Below are 21,778 nucleotides of genomic sequence, written 5' to 3'. Positions count from 1 at the left end.
ACATCACTGAAAACTGGTCAGCTGATCACATGGTCATTTACTGATTCCATTATAAAATTACTGAGCTTGTATTTCCAGAAAGGAGGTAAAAAGAAAATAACATAACAGAAAACATTTATGAGGTCAGTGTTGAGAATATCCCTGCATTTGTTCCACAAGTGAAGCTTCACAAAGTTGGGAGGTCTGTTTGGAAGGAAGAAACTGGCAACTCCTTCACTTTGAATTCAAGTGACTCCCAGTAATGACAGAGAGAGTATTAAGCACCTTCATGTGAGAAATGTCCAACAGTTCCTGAAGGCACCATGATGCTTCCTTTGTACTTTCCCTTTAAATGTGTGGATGAAAGGCTGCTGGGTAATGTGGGTTAAAGGCAAGGAGGAGGAGCAATCTGAGTACAGGAAAGCTCACAGTGACAGAGGAGAAGGATCGGATAGGTACTGTAAACCAACACTTATGAAAATGAAATAAACATGTCTTCTGTTGCTGGCTGTGACTCCATGTATTCACCTACATCCTGTGATCATTATGGAGATGGGATGTTTTTCTCTCACACTTGAAAGAAACCTTTTGTTCAACCCAGCATGGTGCAATCTCTCTGAAATGGAATATTTCTGATCTGCTACTTCAAGCATCAGAACATATGGGAGTAGAATTTATTTTCACTGCAAATGAGAAAGAAAGAGAACCTTGGTCTCTCCTAGGTTCTCTTGAGATCAGATGCATGGTAACAGTTTCCCACTGATTCCAGTCTATGTGCTGAGCTAGGATGGAGAATTGGATGGAGAAATAACTGACTGTTAGTTTGTTTGTTTTGTTTGTTTTCAGCTTGCAGGGATGGAGCTGATAATATTATCGGGAGGTATTCTAGCCGTTCCTGTGGTTGCCTTTATCACCTCATTCCTGTTCTGGCCTGGGTCATTGCTCAAGGTCTACAACTGGTAAGAGGAGTAGGACTGGACCTACCTGTTAGTCAGAGCTTGACAGTTTACTTAAATCATAACCTAAACTACATAAACTAACAAACTCACAAACTATCGGTTCAGACTAGTGAGGAAGATGAAAAGACAGAGAGCAACATTCAGGCCTGAGCAGTAGGATCTGAAGATACTTCCCTTGATTTGGGGAAGAAAGACACAGATTCTAACCAGAGGGGTGTCTGAACTGTAGAAAGGACCAGCATGGTTCAGTCCTCTGTCATAATTTACATGTTCATCTTGCCTTATCTTTTCCAGATGCCATTCAGAGGTTTGTTCTATTAAGAAAATTAAACCTTGAAAATGTCTTTTTGTTACATTTCACCTTTGTTTTAACACCCCTAAAGGTATCTTACGACTTAGCTTCTCAGTTTGCTCATATTTACACAGCTTTTTTACACTTTATGTCACACCTGTGTGCAGCAGCGGTAGAGGTGGAAAGCTCAGTCCACTATAACTAGACTTGGAAACTGGAGGGCAGCTGGTTCAAGACCAGCTTTTCCAATATTTGGGGAGTCTCTGTCCTTTGAGCCAAATTTTAAATTTTTAAGGTGACTGACTTAAACGTCTAGAACAACTGGTCACCAAATACTAAATGGATTCTGTTTACATTTCCTGAACAGGTTCATTCTGACCACAGGATGAATTCTGACCACATTAACCTTCCACTAACCTCCTTATTAACAATACTAAACTGTGTAGCTAAATGTATTCAAGTAGGAAGGTATGCAAGACAACATATCCAATCAGACAACTGCTGTGTTACTACCTTCAAAATACGCTTTTATTGTGAAAGAGCAGGACTCAAAGTGATTCGTTCGCCAACCTTTAACCCAGATCACAAGGGTTGAAGTAAAGATCACATGGTGGCAGTTATCGATATTTATCTCTGTCACGTTGACACACACACGCACAGACACACGCATGCACGCACACACACTCACACACACACACACACACACACACACACACACACACACACACACACACACACACACACACACACACACACACACACACACACACACACACACATTTTGACTTACCATTATCATTTCCTGGAGGCATATCTTAACCCTGACCCAACCCTCACACTAGTCTTCACCAAGTGCATTATGTGGTCTTTTAGACATAATTCAGTAAAATTTCAGACAAGGAAACAAACAAGAACACAAATCTCACAAACATGTTTTCTTACTCAAGTGTCAAGCAGGTGGTGGATTTTTGAAACTGTTGCCATTAAATGCAATTGGAGTGAAATCCATTGGGAGTGGGATCAATAAAGTGCATTTCTTTCTTTCTTTCTTTCTTTCTAAGTCAAATTTTATTTGTTTGGTTTATCAACAAAACAATAGACCTTTCATCAAACCTACTGTTATGGACCTCTTAACCCATCCACTGTTATGCAGACATCCCATTTTAAATTCTTCTTTTAAAAAGACTTTAGAACTAGTTTGCAAGTGATACATTTGTGCTGTGGTGATATTTTATATCACCATTTATATCATTTTATATCACTGGTATTATACTCTGGGAAACTGTAGTGGAAACGAGTGAAGACACAGTTCAGATATGTATATCATTAAAAAAAATACAAAGGTCTCTCAAATAATCCCAGAATAACACTAGAAACAATCTTTGCACTGCATCATGACATCACTGCTAAAAACACCTCAGTGCACACCTATTTCACGTTACCATAGCTACTCATAAATCCACCCAGTGGAAACCATGTGAGCATTATGATCTGTTTTCTGCTCTTAATGTAAATAAGGTATCATGTGATGTGGGACTGGATCCTGCAGGATGTTGGTAGGACTTGAGGTTGAGTTTTTAAACACATGACACATACAAACCCGTAATGAGCTTGATGTCATCCTGCCCAGGTACTTGCGTCACAGGTTGGGATTGGTGGTCCGATACTCTCACAGTGGAAGTTACCGCTTCTGCTATTGCAGCCGTGGGACGCCAGGTGGCGCTACGCCATCAGTGCTGCTGCTGCACGGCTTCTCAGCCAACAAGGACATGTGGCTGCCTGTCCTTAAGGTAACCGGTGCATAAACTATGAGTACAACTGACAAGAAAGGATGGAAAGAAGGAAGGATGGAGGACTTTAGACAACAGTTCCATATACATTTATTTATAAGGAAGTGGGAGTGGATGTTGAGTCATACCTGTTAAAGAAAGTGATGTTCCCCTCTGCTGCCCAGCCACCATTCTGGTTATGACAGAAGGGGGATGAAAAGAGATGAAAATTAGATCACAACCTTGACCTTGAAAAACTAGGTCAAGGTCAAATTTTCACTTTTATAACTTTTTAGGTACACATCTCTGAAACCTGATGAGATATAATCACAAAAAAGCAACATTTTTAGGAAGCCAGAGGCACAAAAGTGTGTAGGTCAGGGGAATTTTTTTTAATTTCAGGGGTGTCATGGGATGTTGTAGTCTCTGACTGCCTTGTTTTCCTTCTTGAATGTTCTCCTGTAGAGCTCCTTCACATCTGTCACAGTTGTCTACAACTCCTTCATGTCCTTCATAGCAATAGCCTTCTTTATTCCTGATGAGATCAACCCTCACTTTGCTTGCACCATCAATATTTCCATTTCAACTCTGCTGCGATAGTTTGATGAACTGTGGATAAAATGTTTGTATTTAAGTTCTTGGAGACAGTATCTCTCTGAGATATGATCAAGATACTGCCTGACCTGGAAGGTTATTCAGGTAGTGGGTGACAGTTTACAGACCTTAAAAGGCACCTCTAAATGATAGTCATGTCTGAAAACTCACTAAGGAAATTAGTTGGTGGAACATCTCAGTGTCGTAAATTGTAAATTTGTTGATGGGATAGGCCTGAAATGGTATAAAAGTTTTTAGAGACACTCTGTCAAATGTGCTGTCTTTCCATGCCTCATGTATTAAAGAATTTCTGAGTTATCACACCTAGTCTGTAATTCCTCAGAGAATTAGAAACTCTCATTATTGAATCAGGTAGGATTTCCCTTACAAGGCTAACATGAGTCCCTGTTACCTAGCTGATTTCTCTTGAGAGAGACTATGGTTGTATGTGTATAAAAAAGTAGATTCACTATGGACAGGAAGAGAGTGAAAGAAAGATGAAGAATTTAAAAAATGCTCTGAGACCAGCTAAAACACCTTGTGTTTCTGTTTCTTTCATCAGTACCTCCCCAGAAGCCAGCATGTGGTGTGTGTGGATATGCCAGGACACGATGGGACGAGCCGCACCGGACCGCAAGACTACAGTATCGAGGGTCAAGTCCACCGAATACACCAGGTCTGTGTGTGTGTGTTATAAATATATATCTGCTCTTGTGTGGCAGTTGATCTTCTACTCGTGTGACAAGCGCTAACCCTTTTCTGTATGTGAGATGTTAAAGTACACATTTTTTGTGCAAATATCACACCTCTGTAACTGTAACACCTCTGTGTGTCTCCCCATCCAGTTTGTGCAGAGTATTGGTCTGGATAAGAAGCCCTTCCATCTGGCTGGGGGATCAATGGGTGGGAATGTAGCAGGGGTGTATGCTGCCCGCTACCCCAACTATGTGTCCAGCATCTCTTTGATTTGTCCAGCAGGTAAATTCAGCAGTCAATCAGATATACATCAGGTTTGACCATTTCCATGAAGAACATTTACACACCTCTGTCCTCCTCTGTCTACCAGGTCTCATCTATCCTACAGAAACTAATTTTATCAGGCAAATTAGAGAGCTGGAACACAATCGGGAGAGGCCAAACCCTTTGATCCCTACTGACATCCAGGAAGTGGAGAACATGTTGAAGCTCTGCTGCCACAACCCCCCCAAACTCCCCGGGCAGGTAAAGGGAAGTGGTACTAAAAAATCAACATGAAAGAAGACACCTTTAAAAAATGCCACCAAGAAATCCCATAAATTTTGAAGTGGGGTCATTTGATGGCTTTTTTTGTTTGTTTTTTGTGTACTTATGGATGCTTGTCTTTGCGCAGGTCCTTCGGGGTCTCCTTGACAACAGGATACCTAACAATGATTTCTACAAAGAAGGTCATTCTACTGCGTGTGTGTGTGTGTGTGTGTGTGTGTGTGTGTGTGTGTGTGTGTGTGTGTGTATATTTATATATATACAGTGCGCATTTGCGCATCAACGCTTGCAATTTCAACTCATCGCAAATTTTTGGTAGGCAATCATAAGATATCATACGCGCATTCTATTGGCTGACAGCATCCGGAAGTGCGCTGCGTTCCGTGAGTCTCGGACGTATGTGAGACACAAAAGTGCTTTAAACAGTCGATAATTGTGGGAAAAGGAAATGCGGATAGAAGGTGGTTTGATATCAGTATGGGGAGGGTCATAAACCTTTTCCTTCGGGGATCAGATCAGTATATGAAAATAAACTTTTAAATTAACCTAAATAATAAGATAAATCACGTATGGTTCCTGGAACGCATTACCCACAAGGAACAAGGGTGCACTGTATATATATATATATATATATATATATATATATATATATATATATATATATATATATATATATATATATATATATATATATGTATATATACTGTATATATGTTTCTCTGCTGGATATGAACTATTTGATTTATTTTGTGTCATTTTTGTGTGTGTTCAGTATTTATGGAAATCTTAGGCGAAACGTCTCGTCATTCCCTGCAAGACAGCATGCACCTGATTACAGCACCTGTACAAATCATCTGGGGAAAAGAAGACCAGGTATATATCACATCTAACAAAGACTAACAAAGGGTAAAACATCTCAGGTAGCCTGGTAGGAATTGGATCTAGTAGATAAGTTCCTGGTGTGTTAGTTGGGAAAGCTTGTGGGGCACTGTGATTTATTTAACCTTAAATAATCAAAATTCCATTGTTTGTAATACTAATGCTCACATTGATCCCGCTGTTGATGACAACGTTGTCATTGGGTGTCAACCAGTGTAACCGGTGGTATTGTGAAGTATAGAGACTCTGTGGAAAAAGTCAGATTAGTTTTAACATTAACTTAAACACAAATGTGTTAGAAGTATTTATAATAGGTATTCAATTATAATGATTAAATGTACTAAATATATTAAATGTACTAAGGGTGCTAATTCGAACTGAACAGAAGTTAAAATGTTTTGTTACAATTTTTTAAAAATATTTTATTCCACACCAAATTAATAAACAAAATATGTGTTCAGCTAAGCCCTGGCATGTCAGCCATGCTAACTAAACGGTAATGACATTGATATAACATTTTTCACAGCTCAAAAGGTGCTAATAAAGCCCTATATCTTCTCAGGTAATAGATGTGTCGGGTGCAGCAGTGCTTCAGAAGGCCCTGCCAAATGCCCAGGTGGTGCTGCTGGACAACTGCGGTCATTCGATCTCACTGGAGAGACCCAGAAAAGCTGCAAAACTCATCATGGACTTCATTTCAGCACTGGAAGTCAACACTGGGAATGCAAAGAAAATTGATTGAAGAAGCTTTTATTGTGATTTTTAAAAAAATTTAATCCGAAGGGAAATTAAGAATGATGACCCCTGACCTCCCAATGGATGATGAAGATGATGTAAACATTCTTATGACTATTTAATATTTCTGAAGTTTTTACATGCCTTATTTGCTGGACTCTGAAGCTTCTGTTCTAAATATTAAAGAAATAGTTCATCAAAAAATGAAACTGACATTGTGCATTGACCACCATGTTGACAGAAAGTCAGGTAACGGATGTTTGTCCACTAAACATTTATGGAGCTTCATGCCATCGTTTCTCCTAATGACCTGCAGAGTTTTATTAGCCTGTCAAAAACAGTGACTACCAAGAAAAGCAGAAAATGAAAATGATTGTTAAGCATTATGCTGTGGCACAATAAGCAGGATATTATTCTCTTCACATGTTCGTGTGTGTGTGTGTGTGTATTTACATTGTTTGCGTGAAACAATGAGCATGGGTTTGTATGCGATTTGAAAAGGTTTCTTTACATACGTATTCATGAGATTTACTTGCACTGATTTTCAAAGGAAGAGACTATTGAGAATGAAAATCCATGATGCATCATGTAAACAATATGTCTTTGAATTAAACCACACAGTATGACAAATCTTTTCAGCTTTAATTGGTTGTTTTTAAGAGGTTACATGGTAGTAAACACACAGGTTACATGTGAAAATTGATGGAATCACCCACTCAAGTCTTACAAGTCATTCTAATCCAACTGTCATCCTTTCAGGTTTATCAAAAGGTGCTATTCGTGTCTCTGCAGTGAGGCGGAGAGCAGGCTCACACTTCTTTATAGTCATTTTCACTGTCAACATCCCATAGTCCACGGCAACATGGTGGCACAACATCTTCTCTCAGTCTGGAATACTTTAAATAGTCATGGATCCGAGGTTAAGATCCACTGTGTCAGGCCAACGTGTGACAGTGAACCTCTAGCACCGCTGCAGTCCATCATCGATGCATTATTTGGTGTTTTTCAGTTATATTTGACTTCTATATTACCCTAGGAACTTTGAAGTTGATAGGATCTGAAAGATTAGAATATTTCTTGCTTAGCTGAATCAAGTACACAAGTTCAAGTAGAGTATGAATATCTTACATCCCAGCCAGGTCATCATGTCATGCCAGGCAGGAGGGAAATACGCATCAATGCCCAAAAAACAAAAGATGAAAGTGAAAACTAAGTGATGTTACAAAATAAATCAAACTAACGGAAGAGAACAAACACAAAATCAAAAATCAGAAAGATAATTATCTGACAGTTTTACAGGAGAAAATTTTTTTTAAGGACACACATTCACACACAATTGTCTACCAGAAAAGTAGTTTGAGTGCATTGTCAATACATGTGAATATCGATGAGGAGCATGTAGCAATAACCGCTGCATGAAATAATCAGCATAGCTCTGATACAGATGTGACATGCCGACATGCCGATACAGACACGAATGCATTATGAACACTTAATTAATGCTGCATTAGTTGATGCTAACAGAGCTATTTAGCAGAGATCAAATGTAAGAATGTAATTACTGGCAGAAAAATGTATTTGAAGTACCCTATAGTCAGGCAATAGGGGGTACACTTTTCATGTTGTGCTTTATTATTAGTTTTGGAGTCTTTGTCCATCAAAAACAAAACCATATATAATATTAGAAAAAGTTGCATTACCGCTGTAGTGTTGTGATAGGTATAGAATTTTATTTCAGTATTTTTGCAAATGGCTTTTGTTCCAGAGCAGCAGGACAACTTTGACAATCTGACAATCCCCCTACTGGTCTGAAAGATGAAATGTTGCCCCCCACTCCCCCCCACCCCGGTACCTGACGGGTACAGGTTGATGGAAAATAAGGGGATCAAGACTGGGGAGAATGTTTTTGAGGTTTAATAACAAGAGCATAGTCTATTAAATCCCTTAGAATAATACCAGTGTCACTTTGAGTTAAAGTGTATTAGCTATTATCTGTGTTCACTTTTACTTATTGCCATTTAACAGTCAGCATGTTAAATTATGTTTAACTCTGATGTGACGTTAAAGGCAAGGGAAGACTAGATGGCACAACCAGCAGAGAAAAACGTCCTTTAAAGGTGAAGGCATTCACCAGAAAGTGCTAGTTTTTCCTCAGACTAGCTTTTTATGGTGTGTTTGGAGGCACTCAAGCCTGATTGTTTCAACTGGCTGCTTTGAGAAGACCTCCTTAAAAAATGGTTTAACACTGAATATGAGTGGAAAAGCAGCTCCGCTTGCAACACTTAGAAAGCCTCAGTTACACTGGCTAACCTAGTGTCATGGCAGAGGTTCAGGATGTTCTGATGGAGTATTAATGTGTGAATCCAGGAAAACAGAAGAGTACTGGATGGTAAGGAGTAATACCAGGAAATATTTTTAAATGTCCAAATCTACAACACATAGATGTGATCAATCATCTTTACTCCGAGTGAGACATTCCTTTTTATTCTGGAGCCACGTGATCTTCTCCTCGCTCCTCCACTACAACAGGTCAGGGAGGTGGCAGTAGACTGAGTCCAGCAGTGTCTGGCTGGCCTCCTGACTTTTCACTCCTGCAATCTCAAACAAACGGTCCAACTTGTCCTCAGCGATGGGGATCTCTTCGATGATGTGCAGCTCTTCCGGACTAAGGATGTGCAGCATGTCATCAAAGATGGGCTGCAGGTCACACGGGTCGAGACGCACCTGCCTGAGGACGGTGTCTTTCTTCTCTGGAGGGGAAACAGGAACGAATCAATCAATAACTATTCTAAAGCTGCATTAATCAATATGTGTGTTAAAGAGAGATGGAGCAAAGTTGATCCAAATCAAAGATCACAGGGGAAAGACATCTCCGTTCAACTTTCGGTAATAATAGTTTTATTCATTGATGCCAAATAAACCCACTGTGTGCTGATATGCTGGTACCAAGTGATTGGTTTATGCAACAATTTATGTATGAACAATATCTAAAGTCACCAAAAGGGGGAAGTCAGCACTCAAAAATCCATGTTTGAAATGTAAACTGCTGTCACATCATGCCTGGAGCTGTTGTGGTGGGAAAATATAAAACTGCAGATACCCAGTAACTGAAGATCTCATCATAATAGAGGCTTTATCTTAGACATCAGACACTTATCTGACTGACACTTTGTCAGTCAGATAAGTAGTTGGGTGTGTCATGTGGAGATTTGTTTTAGCAGTACTCTGGGGATTATAAAACTTGTATTTTGTAATTTTAAAGAAAACCTTTTAGTTTAACAGACCGTATAAATCATTGTTCAGTCCATCAAATCCGATATGCTTGGCTGACTGACACCTATAGCATTCAAAAGAGATACTGTACATGGGCTGACAAAAAAAATTAAAAAAATAAACCTAAAAATGTAAGTCCCTATTGTGAAATTCTAACGTGGTGTCACATTGTGTATTGTTCCTTAAGCCATCCATCCTTGGATAACTTGTTACCCTTTGAACAGTTTAGGAGGCTGAAGAATGTTCCAGTCTGTATTTGACATGTTTATAGGCACTTGAAAAGAGTCATTTATTATTATCAGGTCAATCACAGCTGATTGTCGGCTGTGAGGTTAATGAAATTGAACACTTGTTGGGAATTACTTTGGCTGGGTCAATGACATGAACAGGAGTTTGTCTTTCCACCTTGATCATGGGATCAATTACCAGAATTTGTTTTTGCATAAAATGGTAACTTTTTGTTGAATGATGATGATGTGACTTACTCACCTTTGGTAATAAAGGATCCGTTCCTGCTGAGGGCGGAGTCTTTGCTGGAGGTGGAGTCACAGCGAAGCAAGGGCTCAGATTCATCGGGGAAGAAGCCTTTGCCACGGTCAACCGGCGACTGCTCCACGCAAACACCAGGCACACAACCGCCACTGCTGCCGCCGCTGCCACTGCCAATGCTGGTAGGAGAATCGGGCGGCTTGTGTTGTGGACTGAGGCTTTGGCTTACATTCACTGAGGTCGTCAGCTGGTTGATGTCAAACTACAAATAGAGGGAAAGAGGCATGCATGTTTACATTTTACTCCACATTTAGTCCAACGGCCATGGAGCAAACAGATTCCTTCTGTGTGTAGAGGTTGGCATCTTGTTTCCCCAGAAGGTATTCAACAGTAGTGATGACATCATCATCATCATCATCATCATCATCATCATCTTCGTCAAAATGGAAATCATGATGTTCCTTTTTCATTTTTCATGGTGGGGAAAAGCCAGGCCCCTTGAGACATAACAGATGAGTGTAAAGGGTTAAGTAAACTGCAGTCTTTCTCTCACTGTCGCTCAATGAGCTTGACATGCATGGAACAAAAGCTGCATAACTTGTCTCCTTCTTACAAAATCCTTCCCCTGGCATAATTGGAAGTATGTAGACCATGTGAGTATAAAGCAACAAAACGGCAAAACACTGCAGGTCTTCCTTCTTTAAAAACTGTGGTAAACAGTTGATAAAGTTTAAAAAAAAAGAGTGTAAAAATCAATGTTACATTTTTGAATTGGCAGGTTATTGATGAGTATTAAGATGTTTGTTTTGATGCATAACAGAGATTGAACAAGAAGTGAAAATGTTTAACAGACAACAGAATGCTTCTAACATTAAGACTCAGTATATTAAATGGATGTAACACTTCATATTTTCATTCTCTCATTTCTTCTTCAGCTTCATCACTGTTCCCCCTCTCTGTCTCTTTTCATTCCAGTTTCATTATCATGTCTTCCTCTTTTCTCTACGTCTTCCTACCATTTTGTCACTCCATGGTAGTGAACCTGTGGTTTGAACCAGTACTAACTGGTTTGGGATTGAACTCAGGAGAGCACATCTTTGTTTTCTCAGCATGAACCTGGCAGGATATGAAGGTCACAACAGAAAGATCACTTCATTCATCACACGCTGGAAAAAGAATGAAAAACTACATGGAGCAATTGAAATAATAAAATGGAACGAGGCTCAAAAAGTATCTTGTGATCAATTCTCTGTCAGGCCAGATGAATAAGGTGTAACAGGACATGACACAGAAACACCAGCGCTGTTCTTTGTCATGTGTTTTTTTTCTGTTCGATGATGTCTGGGTCACAGCACTGCACTTACAAAACACGTGTGATTCTGAGAGAACAGAACAAACATGTTCTGTCTCACATACAAAGATATCTATGCATGCATGAGGGGAGGCTAGCCAGGCTGTGTTTATATGGACCACAGCAAGCATTGTTCAAAAATGGGACTTTATTTCACCCTGACAAATATTGAGTCAGCAGAATTCAACACATGTCAAACAAATTTTGTGCAAGAGAGGATGCACAACTTACCTGACCACACACCTTCACCTATATGGTCTACAATGTTTGGCCATATGCAGTTTGTTAACACTAGTAGCCAGTTTGCTGCAGCTAAGAAAGTTGCAGTGTCCCTATAATGTGAACCTTGTTCACCTTAACAAAAGCGAGACTACCAGCAGTGTAACCAGTACAACAGCCCCGCAGTACGTGTTTACATTTTGAAAATGTTGCAGCCCTTCACGGGAATTGAGCCACCAACATTTAAGTCAACAAACATGAGTTCAGGATTGGAACCGGAACGAAAAACCATCACGAACCAGAAAAATCCTTAAAATTGTGTGTGTGTGTGTGTGTGTGTGTGTGTGTGTGTGTGTGTGTGTGTGTGTGTGTGTGTGTGTGTGTGTGTGTGTGTGTGTGTGTGTGTGTGTGTGTGTGTGTGTGTGTGTGTTTTTCCCTGCCCCTTGTCTTGTGCTGACAGTTGTAGTCAGCAACTCAGCCTGATTATCTCACACACACACAGACAGCAAGCCTTTCCATAGCAGAGTTGGCAGATCACAGCGCCTTGAAGGACACAAAGAACAGACAAGCACACCGTGGATGTTCGGATTAATTATATCATAACTTTTTGAGGAAAGAATCTTACTTGAATAGAATAGTCTGAAAACAGCTGAGTGATTAATAAGAAGCAGCCACGATAGGAACTGCATGGGTCACCACATCAAACCCCAACAAACTGCTCTAACTGTTGCAACGGGCAGGGTTTGGACCCAAATGCGGAACACTCGTGGCGAAGCTTTCAATCATGAGTTAATCAACAACGCAAAAATTCAGGGAACACAAGAAAACTCAGAAAGTCCAGCAAACTAGATGTGCGGGCAAGGGTAGACAATGACGATGAGCGTCAAACTCACAAAAACAATCTCTTTTAATTCCATTTTAAGAATCGGTGCAATTTCTGGAAATTTGTCCTTTTTCCCAAAAAGTCATTATCTCAAAGGGATCATTACGGAAGAACTGAAAGGCATCTAATGGGACCTGAACCACTAACACCAAGTAGGGACAGAAATTGCATTTGATTGTGCATCATTATGGCAGGAAGGAAAAAGAACTACTTGTTCACATTTTCCTTGCATTCATTAAGTCATTTGAGGAGAAAGACGAGGAAAGAGGACAAACAGACGTCTGTTTGTTTCTTTCTTTCTTTGTGTGCTTCCTGTGAATAATCTGATTACTGACAACCAGACTCCATTTCTTAACTTATATAGTTGTATCATGCACATAATTAAAGGTTGGCCTGCTTATGTGATAGACTACATCAAATTAAGTCTGTGCCCTTAAAAGCATTATATAATTACTTGTTCTACCTACCAAATAAATTGAACCCATACGGCCAAGTCCCAAAATCATCAACACACTCCGACTGTTTCCTTCCAGTTAAATCTATGTTCTACTCTACCTGTCTTTTTGAATAATGTTTCCTATTTCTCAAGCTATGTTAATGCTTGTTAGTTGGAAGGTCTGGCATTTATTGTCTCCAGAAGATGAAACCTGCTGATGACTTTTCATTCAATACCACCAGAGCAGCAATGTTTTCAAGCATTCAGTGACAGATTTCAATATAAGTGGCACAGTATTTGGTTTGGAGATTCATACTCCCCACTGGATAAATTCTAATATCTTCCTTCCGCATTGTCTCCTACTCTCACTAACTCAAACACTGATTGATGCATTGAGATGATTATTTTAAAGGATAAATATTCATGCAGATTATTCTAGGTCCTCTGAAAAATGTCCCACTTTGCCACAAAGTTTGGTGGTAATCAATAGTTTTTGGGGGAAATGTTGGAAAATCTGGGGCCATCCATTCTCTATCTATAACAAACCAAAGGACAAAGGTGAAAAATAACCTCCTTGTTGGTGGCAAAATGGAAATTCTTGAGCCTGAATCATAGTTATGCAGATGACACTCAACTAGGTACTGTGGTCTAATAACAAAGTGGCAAGTACAGATCTCTCTCACCTGAGAGGCTATGTCCAGAATATTACCAATATACATACATAGACCATTTCAAAATATTTTTCTGTCTCTAAGTGTCATTTATCTCCTTCAGCTTATCCAGGACGTAGCATCACAGCTGGTCTTCAAACTACTCCACAACGCTCTGCTGCAGCAGCTACCTGTTGTCCTGTTTGAAAATATCAACTGCAGACATCCCACAATTTGTTCAAGTTTTTCAAACTTTTGAAAGTCCTAAATCTTTTGGAAATATGAATTTTTGAAATTTGCCAAAATCATACCAGTCATGTGGAGCACAGTTCAATTCTACAGCCACACTACATATTGGAATTTACTCTGGTTATGTTTTTAGTTTTACAACCTGTTTGAGGTAGTTTCCTAATTTTTTGTACAATAAATGATGGGAAAATCACATAAGGAATACTTCCAAAGGAATGGTTTCATTGGCTTTATTTAGCCATTCTGTTCATTATGCCTTAGGCGTGATAAACTGTAGCGATATTACAACTGCGAGGAAAATTCTCATTAGTTAAAACTTGGAACTCATTTTTATAGTTTGTATTTAATGTGATTTTTTGTACTCACCGGGGTAATTTCCTAGGGAGCAACAACCTGGCACGAAACATAAGCAGTCAGACCTGCAGTTTCAACCTTTGTCTTATTTGGCTGAAGAACTGGAAGTGTGCATAAGCAAAATGTTTGCAATGATGTCTCAATAAAAAGAGAACACGTGCACTGCCCAACTAGAGTTCAGCAAACCAAAGGTCGTCTTCCAACACGTTTAGAAATCAGCCTTGTGTTTCCTAATGAACTTGACATCAGAACATTTTCAGGTAACATTAGTCACCTTACTGAAGAATGGATTTTTCTCAAATGCAGAACAGTCAAGCATTTTCACTAATGTCTACACCTGAGTGCTGAGACTTTGAATTCCAGTCACACGTTTAAATGAGGAGATTAATGTTTCGATTAAGTCTCAAATATGGGTGCGGGGCATGATTTTAATACCCAATACTTTAATACTTAATACATTTTTCCATGAGATGTTTGTGTTGACCAATTATTGCCCAGACCTGTGAGACTTTTTCTGACTTTTGTGGGACTTTGCCCAAATATAATATAACTCTTCTTTATGTTGAGCTGAACCAACAGAATAGCAACAAAGTACCATCTTTTCTCTTCATTCATTCCCTGTTTTTCACTAACTATGTCTCCTGCAGTCTCTGACATCATGCAACCATTAGCCGCACACAGAAGACGTACTAAAATGAAACAGCATGGCTGCTCTTTAATCACTTATATGCACTGATGTCTGTGCCAGGAAAGCAAGCAAGCAGGCACAGCGGTATCTCTATTAAAAATTCATTACAGCATGAATAAACATACTTTTATCACAAATATATTCAAACATAGACACATGTACACAGACGCACAGATTCATTAGCACACACATATCTGTATTGGTCAAATTCATGTCAATCATAGAGGATAAAATGCCGTGTTTATAAATTCATCTTCCTGTCACACTCATGTTAGGGGTTCTTTTGGGGCTGGGTGGACATCTTTCTAACAACTGGATACCGAGCTTTTGAGCTGTACGTCTGCTTTTTATACTCATATCTGTCTCATAAGTGAGGAGGAACAGTCAGAAGGTGAAGTGAATCACATCCACCCCTAAAGTCTGCTTTAAACCGGTTTAAACAGCAGAAATGCTGTCCATCAGAGAGAGGAAACTCGGCTGATCCTGTGTGGCTACAACTGACTCAGCAAATGTTTTCAACTGTGAATTCGTACATTTTTATGTAACTGATTGTTTGACATGTTTCTTTTGTTGGAGTCACACCCACCTGGTGTGAAATGATTAAGTACATACTGTAAGTTGACTGAAAATGATGTTTTTAAATGTCTGTTTTTCTGTCCCGGTAAGCTTTCTCTGTGTTTTCTGAGGATTCTCTTCTCAGTGTGTTTTAGGTGTGAAACCTTCACTTTGTTCGAGATGCTTTTAATTGTATTACATACGTACAGAGAAACACAATAAGCATTGTTTCTCTTATGTGTATTGTTAACCATTATTGAAAACATCAAGAATTAAATTCTAAATAATTTTCTCCACAAATATCACATTTTGGGGCTTCAGCTTTCATAGACTTGAACTCCCCTTGCATTACTGTAAGGTGGACTTTATTTATGTGTGTTTTCTGTTTCAGCCTTCTTTGTCTTTTCTGACAGTTAGCTTGGGTTTCGACTCAGTCTGGTTTCTTCCTTCTCCTTAGTGAGTTTTTTTTTTGTTCCTTTGTCTGTTTTTTTTTGTTTTTGAATCTGAATGGATCCTTGTAATCATTGCATTTACATAAAAACAACATGTTCGTATTATTTTTCAAAATGTCAATCCACAACCTAAGCATATTAAGCATATGTTACTTAATTTTAGGAACCTGGTGTGGACAAGGGAACTTCATTCACATTTGTGTTCCACTTCATTTAAACAGTTTGGGATCAATAAATTATATCTTATCTTACTAGACTTGTCCCTTGGATCCACTGAATGCTCGATAATCATCATACCTCCCCCTCACAAAACTATTCCATCATCTGCAATCTTATCCACAATCAATCTTCCAGCTGCAAAGAACATACACGATCTGTTCATTAATAAGGAGTGACAAAAGGCCAAAGTACTGCGGAGTTGGGACACTGAGATCAGATGACCGGTGCGTATTGAAAACCAGAACAAGGCTGCAACTGTGCACTGCTTCCCTCAGTAAGTCAAGGACACTCATTTGGAGAGTTAAAAAAGACGAAGAAGGAGCAAGGTAAATGGTGATGAAAGAGTGTGTGCATGTGTGTGTGTGTGTGTGTGTGTGTGTGTGTGTGTGTGTGCGTGCGTGTGCGTGTGCGTGTGTGAGTGTAAAAAGCAAAGACCAAAAATGGAAGTGATATTTCACAGTGTGTCTGTTGAGAACAGTTAGTACTGAACAAATTAGAACTCAGTGGTTACCAATACTGATGAAGTCATCAGTCTGTGCTGACTTTGGACAAGTAACACTAAGGTACAAATGCTTTCGGAGACTTTATTTATTTTTTTCCTATTGTACTTTTTAAGACATGAAAGAACAATTTTATAAAAAGTGATCAGTCAAATTTAAAGGTTTAGTTCTCCAAACAGTTACAATTTGTGCTGCTCTCATCTAAAATGAAGAACTTTAAGTACAAGTTTTTTCTATGGCTCTTGTGCAATGAGATGCTGTAACGGGGCTGTAATGTGATGAGCGCTGTTGTCAGTGTATGAGAATTGCCAAGATGTACAACAGCTTACACTAGTAATATTGATTGATAGACATGAACATGAAGAAGCTATATTCACAGCGCTCCTCCTGGAGAAGAATTTCTGCCCTCGCTTCCATACAACCCACCTGTGGGTGGTCCTCCATGACCCAGCGGATTTTCTCCACAACGTCAATACGGCGCTGCCGATGCAGGGCGTTGATCAGCTTGGCCAGGTTGGCGTCGCTATCCCGGATAGTCCAGTGTTGCATGGCGGCGTACGCCCGCTCATGATCTGACAAGTAGCCATTGGAGAAGGCAGCCACCTCCCTCTCTGTGGCGTTGGCCAGTGACTGATAGATGTCTATCCACTGCGTGCCGACCTGAGCCGCCACCAGCTTCAGGATATCAACCCCTGACAAAAAGAGAGAGAAGAGAGAAATTCATATTTTGGAATAAAACATTGTTCACTAATTTCTTTTGACCACAATTCAACAATTTGATATAACAGAGACATTTTTTTTGTATCAGACTATTCATGACTTTCCTTTTAGTTAGAGAATGTAAGCCAGATAAATAGGACTGCAACTATTCATACGCACTGCACATTCATACAGTGGGTGTCGCAAGCAGCAGCATGTTAAGCTATTGGGCTTGGATGTCTTTGGATGGGGATTTAGGAAGTAAACATACACGTGTTGTGTGGTTGGAACTGGTAGAATGCACAACCATCTATCTTGGAGACAGACAGCTGTTGAGCCAAAAGCAGGATCTGATTCTCCAAAACCCTCTGTGATTATATCAAACATGTTAGTTTGGATCTAACTGATTGATTACAAGTGAAGAGAGTTATGAGATTCAAAATGCAAAGACAGTCAACTCTTAATAAACACAGTGCTCCAGGATTTTATTCCTCTCCTCTTTTTTTTTTTTGGGTCAGAGCACTCTTTCAAGGAAAAGCAGGACAGAGTTCACATGTACATGGACTTGTGTAACGGTCCTGGAAGTCCAACATATTTGGTAGAGGTCAAAACAAATACTTAACCTGTCATGCTCCGAGAATATTAATGCCCTGGTGGACCTGTTAACACCTGTCATACCAGCTGTTTATCCCTGACAATTTACAACATGGGTATAAAGAAGCTTCAAACACATGCTATGAAGGGTTTTCCATGAGAAACTGCTGTCACAGAACAATTCATTTCTATATGGTTATGAATCTACTGTATATATTACATCAAATGATAAGTGATAACTTAGTAAATAAACACCCCATTACATTATTACATGTGAATGATCAATGGTTAACAACAGAAATCAATGCCAATAAAAATCTACATAAACTGTGTGGACTATGTTAGTGACTGAGCCAAAATTACAGGATAATTGGTTTGATAATTTGCCACAGCAAACTGGTTAGTTTGGAGTTAGTCCAAGTTGTGCTGGAAGCTAGTAACGGTCCTGTTTGGAATCAATGTGGCACCAAGCTGCTAATACCTGGGTAGGCATTTTAAATCAGTGTTGGGCCAAGGGTACGTACATTACCCTGATCACATTCTTTGGAATTTCAAATATATAGCTCGACATTTTCATTTCAGTAAAAGTAAACTCCACTGTGATAGGCACAGGCTTTATCCCTAACATGGTTACTCTATCAAAGTTGCTTAGTGCATAAATCTAGGATGAGAGACAGATTAAATGGGTGTAAGCCAGAGGTTTGATTCATGGCTCAACACAGACACACGGACATGCTTATATGTACACAATACATACTCAGAGGAATGGAAGCACAAACACGCTGAGGAGCAAATGTCAGTATGCATGTGAAGCAGGCAGACCTCAATGCTTTATACTCATTCCCCTCTTCCAAACCACAAACTTTACCCAGACTTAATTCTTATTTAATACCAAACACATTAAACTTAAACTGCACAACTATAACCATTCATCTAAATAAATCTTCACAACAAAAATCAGAACTCCAATTTTAAACTGAACCTACGCGGAGGAGCAATGCTTTATTGACCCAGTTTGGTGAAGTCTTCCTGTAAAATGACTAAGACGACCAACAGTACAAATACCCACATACACACATGACCCAGTACTCTTGATGGGAATTAAACTGTCACGATTCCCAGCGGGTCACAGACAGCCTCGCGTGCCATCCTTTGAGGTCTGTCCACTCTTATCCACCACACAGACACAGATGAGAAATCCCCCATGCTCTGCGTGCCACACTGCTAGATGACCATATCTAAATGACCTACATATGACTAGTGATGATTCAGTGTGTCAGCCTGCAGATGTGCTTATGCGTTTTACATGGGGAGCTAGTAGGGTGAATATGTCTTATTGTGTGCACTTATGCTTGTATTGTGTGGACACATGCAATATCAAAAAGAAGTTATTTATATTGACGTTTTTATCAACCTGTCACCTCAAGTATGATGCAGCTGCACCTGTCAGTTCTGCATAAACATCTTGTCATGAGACATTTTTGTTAACATTTGTGGTGGTAGGTGTTCTATACACCTTATCTGACTATGCAAAAACGAGAGAATTAATTTCCAAGTAGCAATTTAGATGGGCAGTTCATCGGAAAAGCAAACTAAAAATACTTGCATAGAATTGTTTGATCTTGGTTGACCTGTGTGCTCTGAAAAGTGCCTTTGCAGTTGCTTTGCATTTTCTATGTCATTAAAAAGACTACTCACTCTGCCATGATCTAAAAGTTCCTTTTAATTAAATTAAGACCTAATTCAAGTTTTGGTTTTACTTCAATTCTTAAAGCACTCCATCAAATTGGCTGTTATCAGAGTGCCTTAAAGTATAGGGAAAAAAAAGTTTATGGCTCGACTCCTTTACGTGAATCTATTCCAGAATTTAGTGGATCCATTTTTGGCATATGTCACTGTCTTCCAAAACGTTTCACAATAATTCACTAAGTAGTTTATGTGCACTTGGGGAAAATGCTGAAAAAAGGCTGTACAACAATATAGGAGGCTGAAAGAAAATAATGGATCTAGTAGTAATTGAAAAGTCATGAGAAGAAGAAGAAGAAGAAGAAGAAGAGTATGTGTCATGGTTAAAAAAAGCTTTATCAGTGTAATGTTCAGGAAAATATTCCTTTCATAAAAATCTATAAAGTTAAGTTGAGTTTTAATCTATGAGAGTGGCAGTTAGTTGCTCAAATTCAGTACAGATAATCAGTCAAGCAAATTGGAAGTTCTTGAGATCTTTACTTTGAGCTAAGGATGAGATCCTTAGATCCTTATATAAAAGATGTAATTTGTTCCTACTCTATAAATTAGACAGAAGAATGTAACCTTTCACTCATAAAAATCACATCATTCCATGCAAACCTTTGCCCACGACATACAATAAAAGCGACACCTCAATCTGATTGACTTTCCAAAACTGGAAGAAATTCAATTCATAAAGACAGTGGTGGATTATGAGTACTGTAGCATTAGCATCCAACGCATCTTTTAATAATGAGGCTTTGTTTTTGAGTAAGGGAAAAAAAACAAAAAAACAAGTGTACCAAACAAGTGGTTCCACCCTGTGGGATGGGAAGCATTTTAGAAAACACCATTCTCTTAATCACAACAAGTAGTCCTCTTACATTCATTCCAATTTGGCAACACGCAACATTAAATTTGTGAAATGTGTGTGGCTTATTGAGAGCACAGCAAGAACCTTATACCTCCAAACAGGCAACACCCCCGTCTAACCAAGCTCTCCACAATCAAACCTAGGCTGAGAGCAGGTTACGCCGGCCCACCCTGGTACTACAGTATATTGTACCACGTGGCTCCCCACTGGGCTTGGATGTGGAATCTGGCATCATTAACATTGTGGATGTTTAATGAGGGAGAATGGTGGGCAGGTAGAATGTTGTTTTCTTCATGTTTTCCTCTGCAATCTGCATCTTACTTTGGAAAGATATGTTGTAAATAATATTGCTGGTGACCACACAAAGCACATAGTCCTCCTAGCTTAAAGAGTTGTTGTGTTTCTACAAGTTTGTTGCCAGTTTGAACAAAGTATATAATTCTACTGATGAATATTTTGCAAGGTGTAGGGGTGTAGTTTGCTTATTGCATCATATTGTTTCTTCTCATTGTAATCCTCCTAAAAGAATAGTCTATAAAGCATTCATAAAACTAAATGTGATTTCATAAATCTTTTTGACATTCATTTCAATTGGAATCAGTCCAAATAGGATATCAAAAAGTTGAAGCACATAAAATGTGTTGCTCTTTTTTTATAGAAGAGGTACTCATCGCATTGTGAAAATTGATGTGGGAAAATAGTCCAACATCTGAGGAAAAATTGTTCTCAATGTGCATCTTCAAAAATTAGAACCTCACAATTTACAGACCATAATATTATTATAAGGTTTAGAATATGGAGAAATTTCTGCATGTACGGAGCAATGAGGAGGGAGAAAAACCTATATCTAGTCTGTGATGTTCAGTTTTTTAAAAATTTGATTTTAATAGCTGATAATTAAATAATGATATATCAGTGGAGACTAGGGCATTTTTAAGAATGTATTCTACTGACTAAGAACTTAGCATAAATAGTCTAACAGGCTCGGTAAAGCATTGCTTTGAATGGAGTGAAATGAGTCTCTTCTGACAACATTAAAGTTGTTAAGGAGTTCTAAAACCATCAAAATGCAATTTTTTTCACATAAAGTTGAAATCCAAACAAATAGGGATTAGCAAG

The 21,778-nt window shown here is 39.0% G+C and overlaps 2 protein-coding genes across 2 annotated transcripts in view; one reads left to right on the top strand and one right to left on the bottom strand.

Moving 5' to 3' along the window:
- Positions 1–403: 403 nt before the first annotated feature.
- LOC137613536 (monoacylglycerol lipase abhd6-B-like) lies at positions 404–8,176 on the top strand. The gene is made up of 9 exons (XM_068342846.1): positions 404–434; positions 826–938; positions 2,861–3,020; positions 4,156–4,269; positions 4,439–4,571; positions 4,660–4,814; positions 4,963–5,017; positions 5,608–5,708; positions 6,277–8,176. The coding sequence occupies exons 2-9, from the start codon at positions 835–837 to the stop codon at positions 6,454–6,456; spliced, it is 1,002 nt and encodes a 333-aa protein (XP_068198947.1). The 5' UTR covers positions 404–434; positions 826–834; the 3' UTR covers positions 6,457–8,176.
- Positions 8,177–8,305: 129 nt separating this feature from the next.
- Positions 8,306–21,778, bottom strand: part of tnfrsf21 (tumor necrosis factor receptor superfamily, member 21) — a 28,762-nt gene continuing 15,289 nt past the window's right edge. Inside the window, exons 4-6 of the mRNA XM_068342845.1 lie at positions 17,194–17,459; positions 10,212–10,473; positions 8,306–9,199 (exon numbers count right to left, since the gene is read on the bottom strand). Of these exons, the coding sequence (XP_068198946.1) occupies positions 8,970–9,199; positions 10,212–10,473; positions 17,194–17,459 (758 nt within the window). The 3' untranslated portion in view covers positions 8,306–8,969. The remainder of the gene's footprint in view (positions 9,200–10,211; positions 10,474–17,193; positions 17,460–21,778) is intronic.

Source organism: Antennarius striatus, chromosome 19 (assembly GCF_040054535.1).
Source record: "Antennarius striatus isolate MH-2024 chromosome 19, ASM4005453v1, whole genome shotgun sequence".
Classification (NCBI taxonomy): Eukaryota; Metazoa; Chordata; class Actinopteri; order Lophiiformes; family Antennariidae; genus Antennarius; species Antennarius striatus.
Note: the sequence above shows the minus strand (reverse complement) of the source record. Positions and strands in the feature narration are given on the sequence as shown.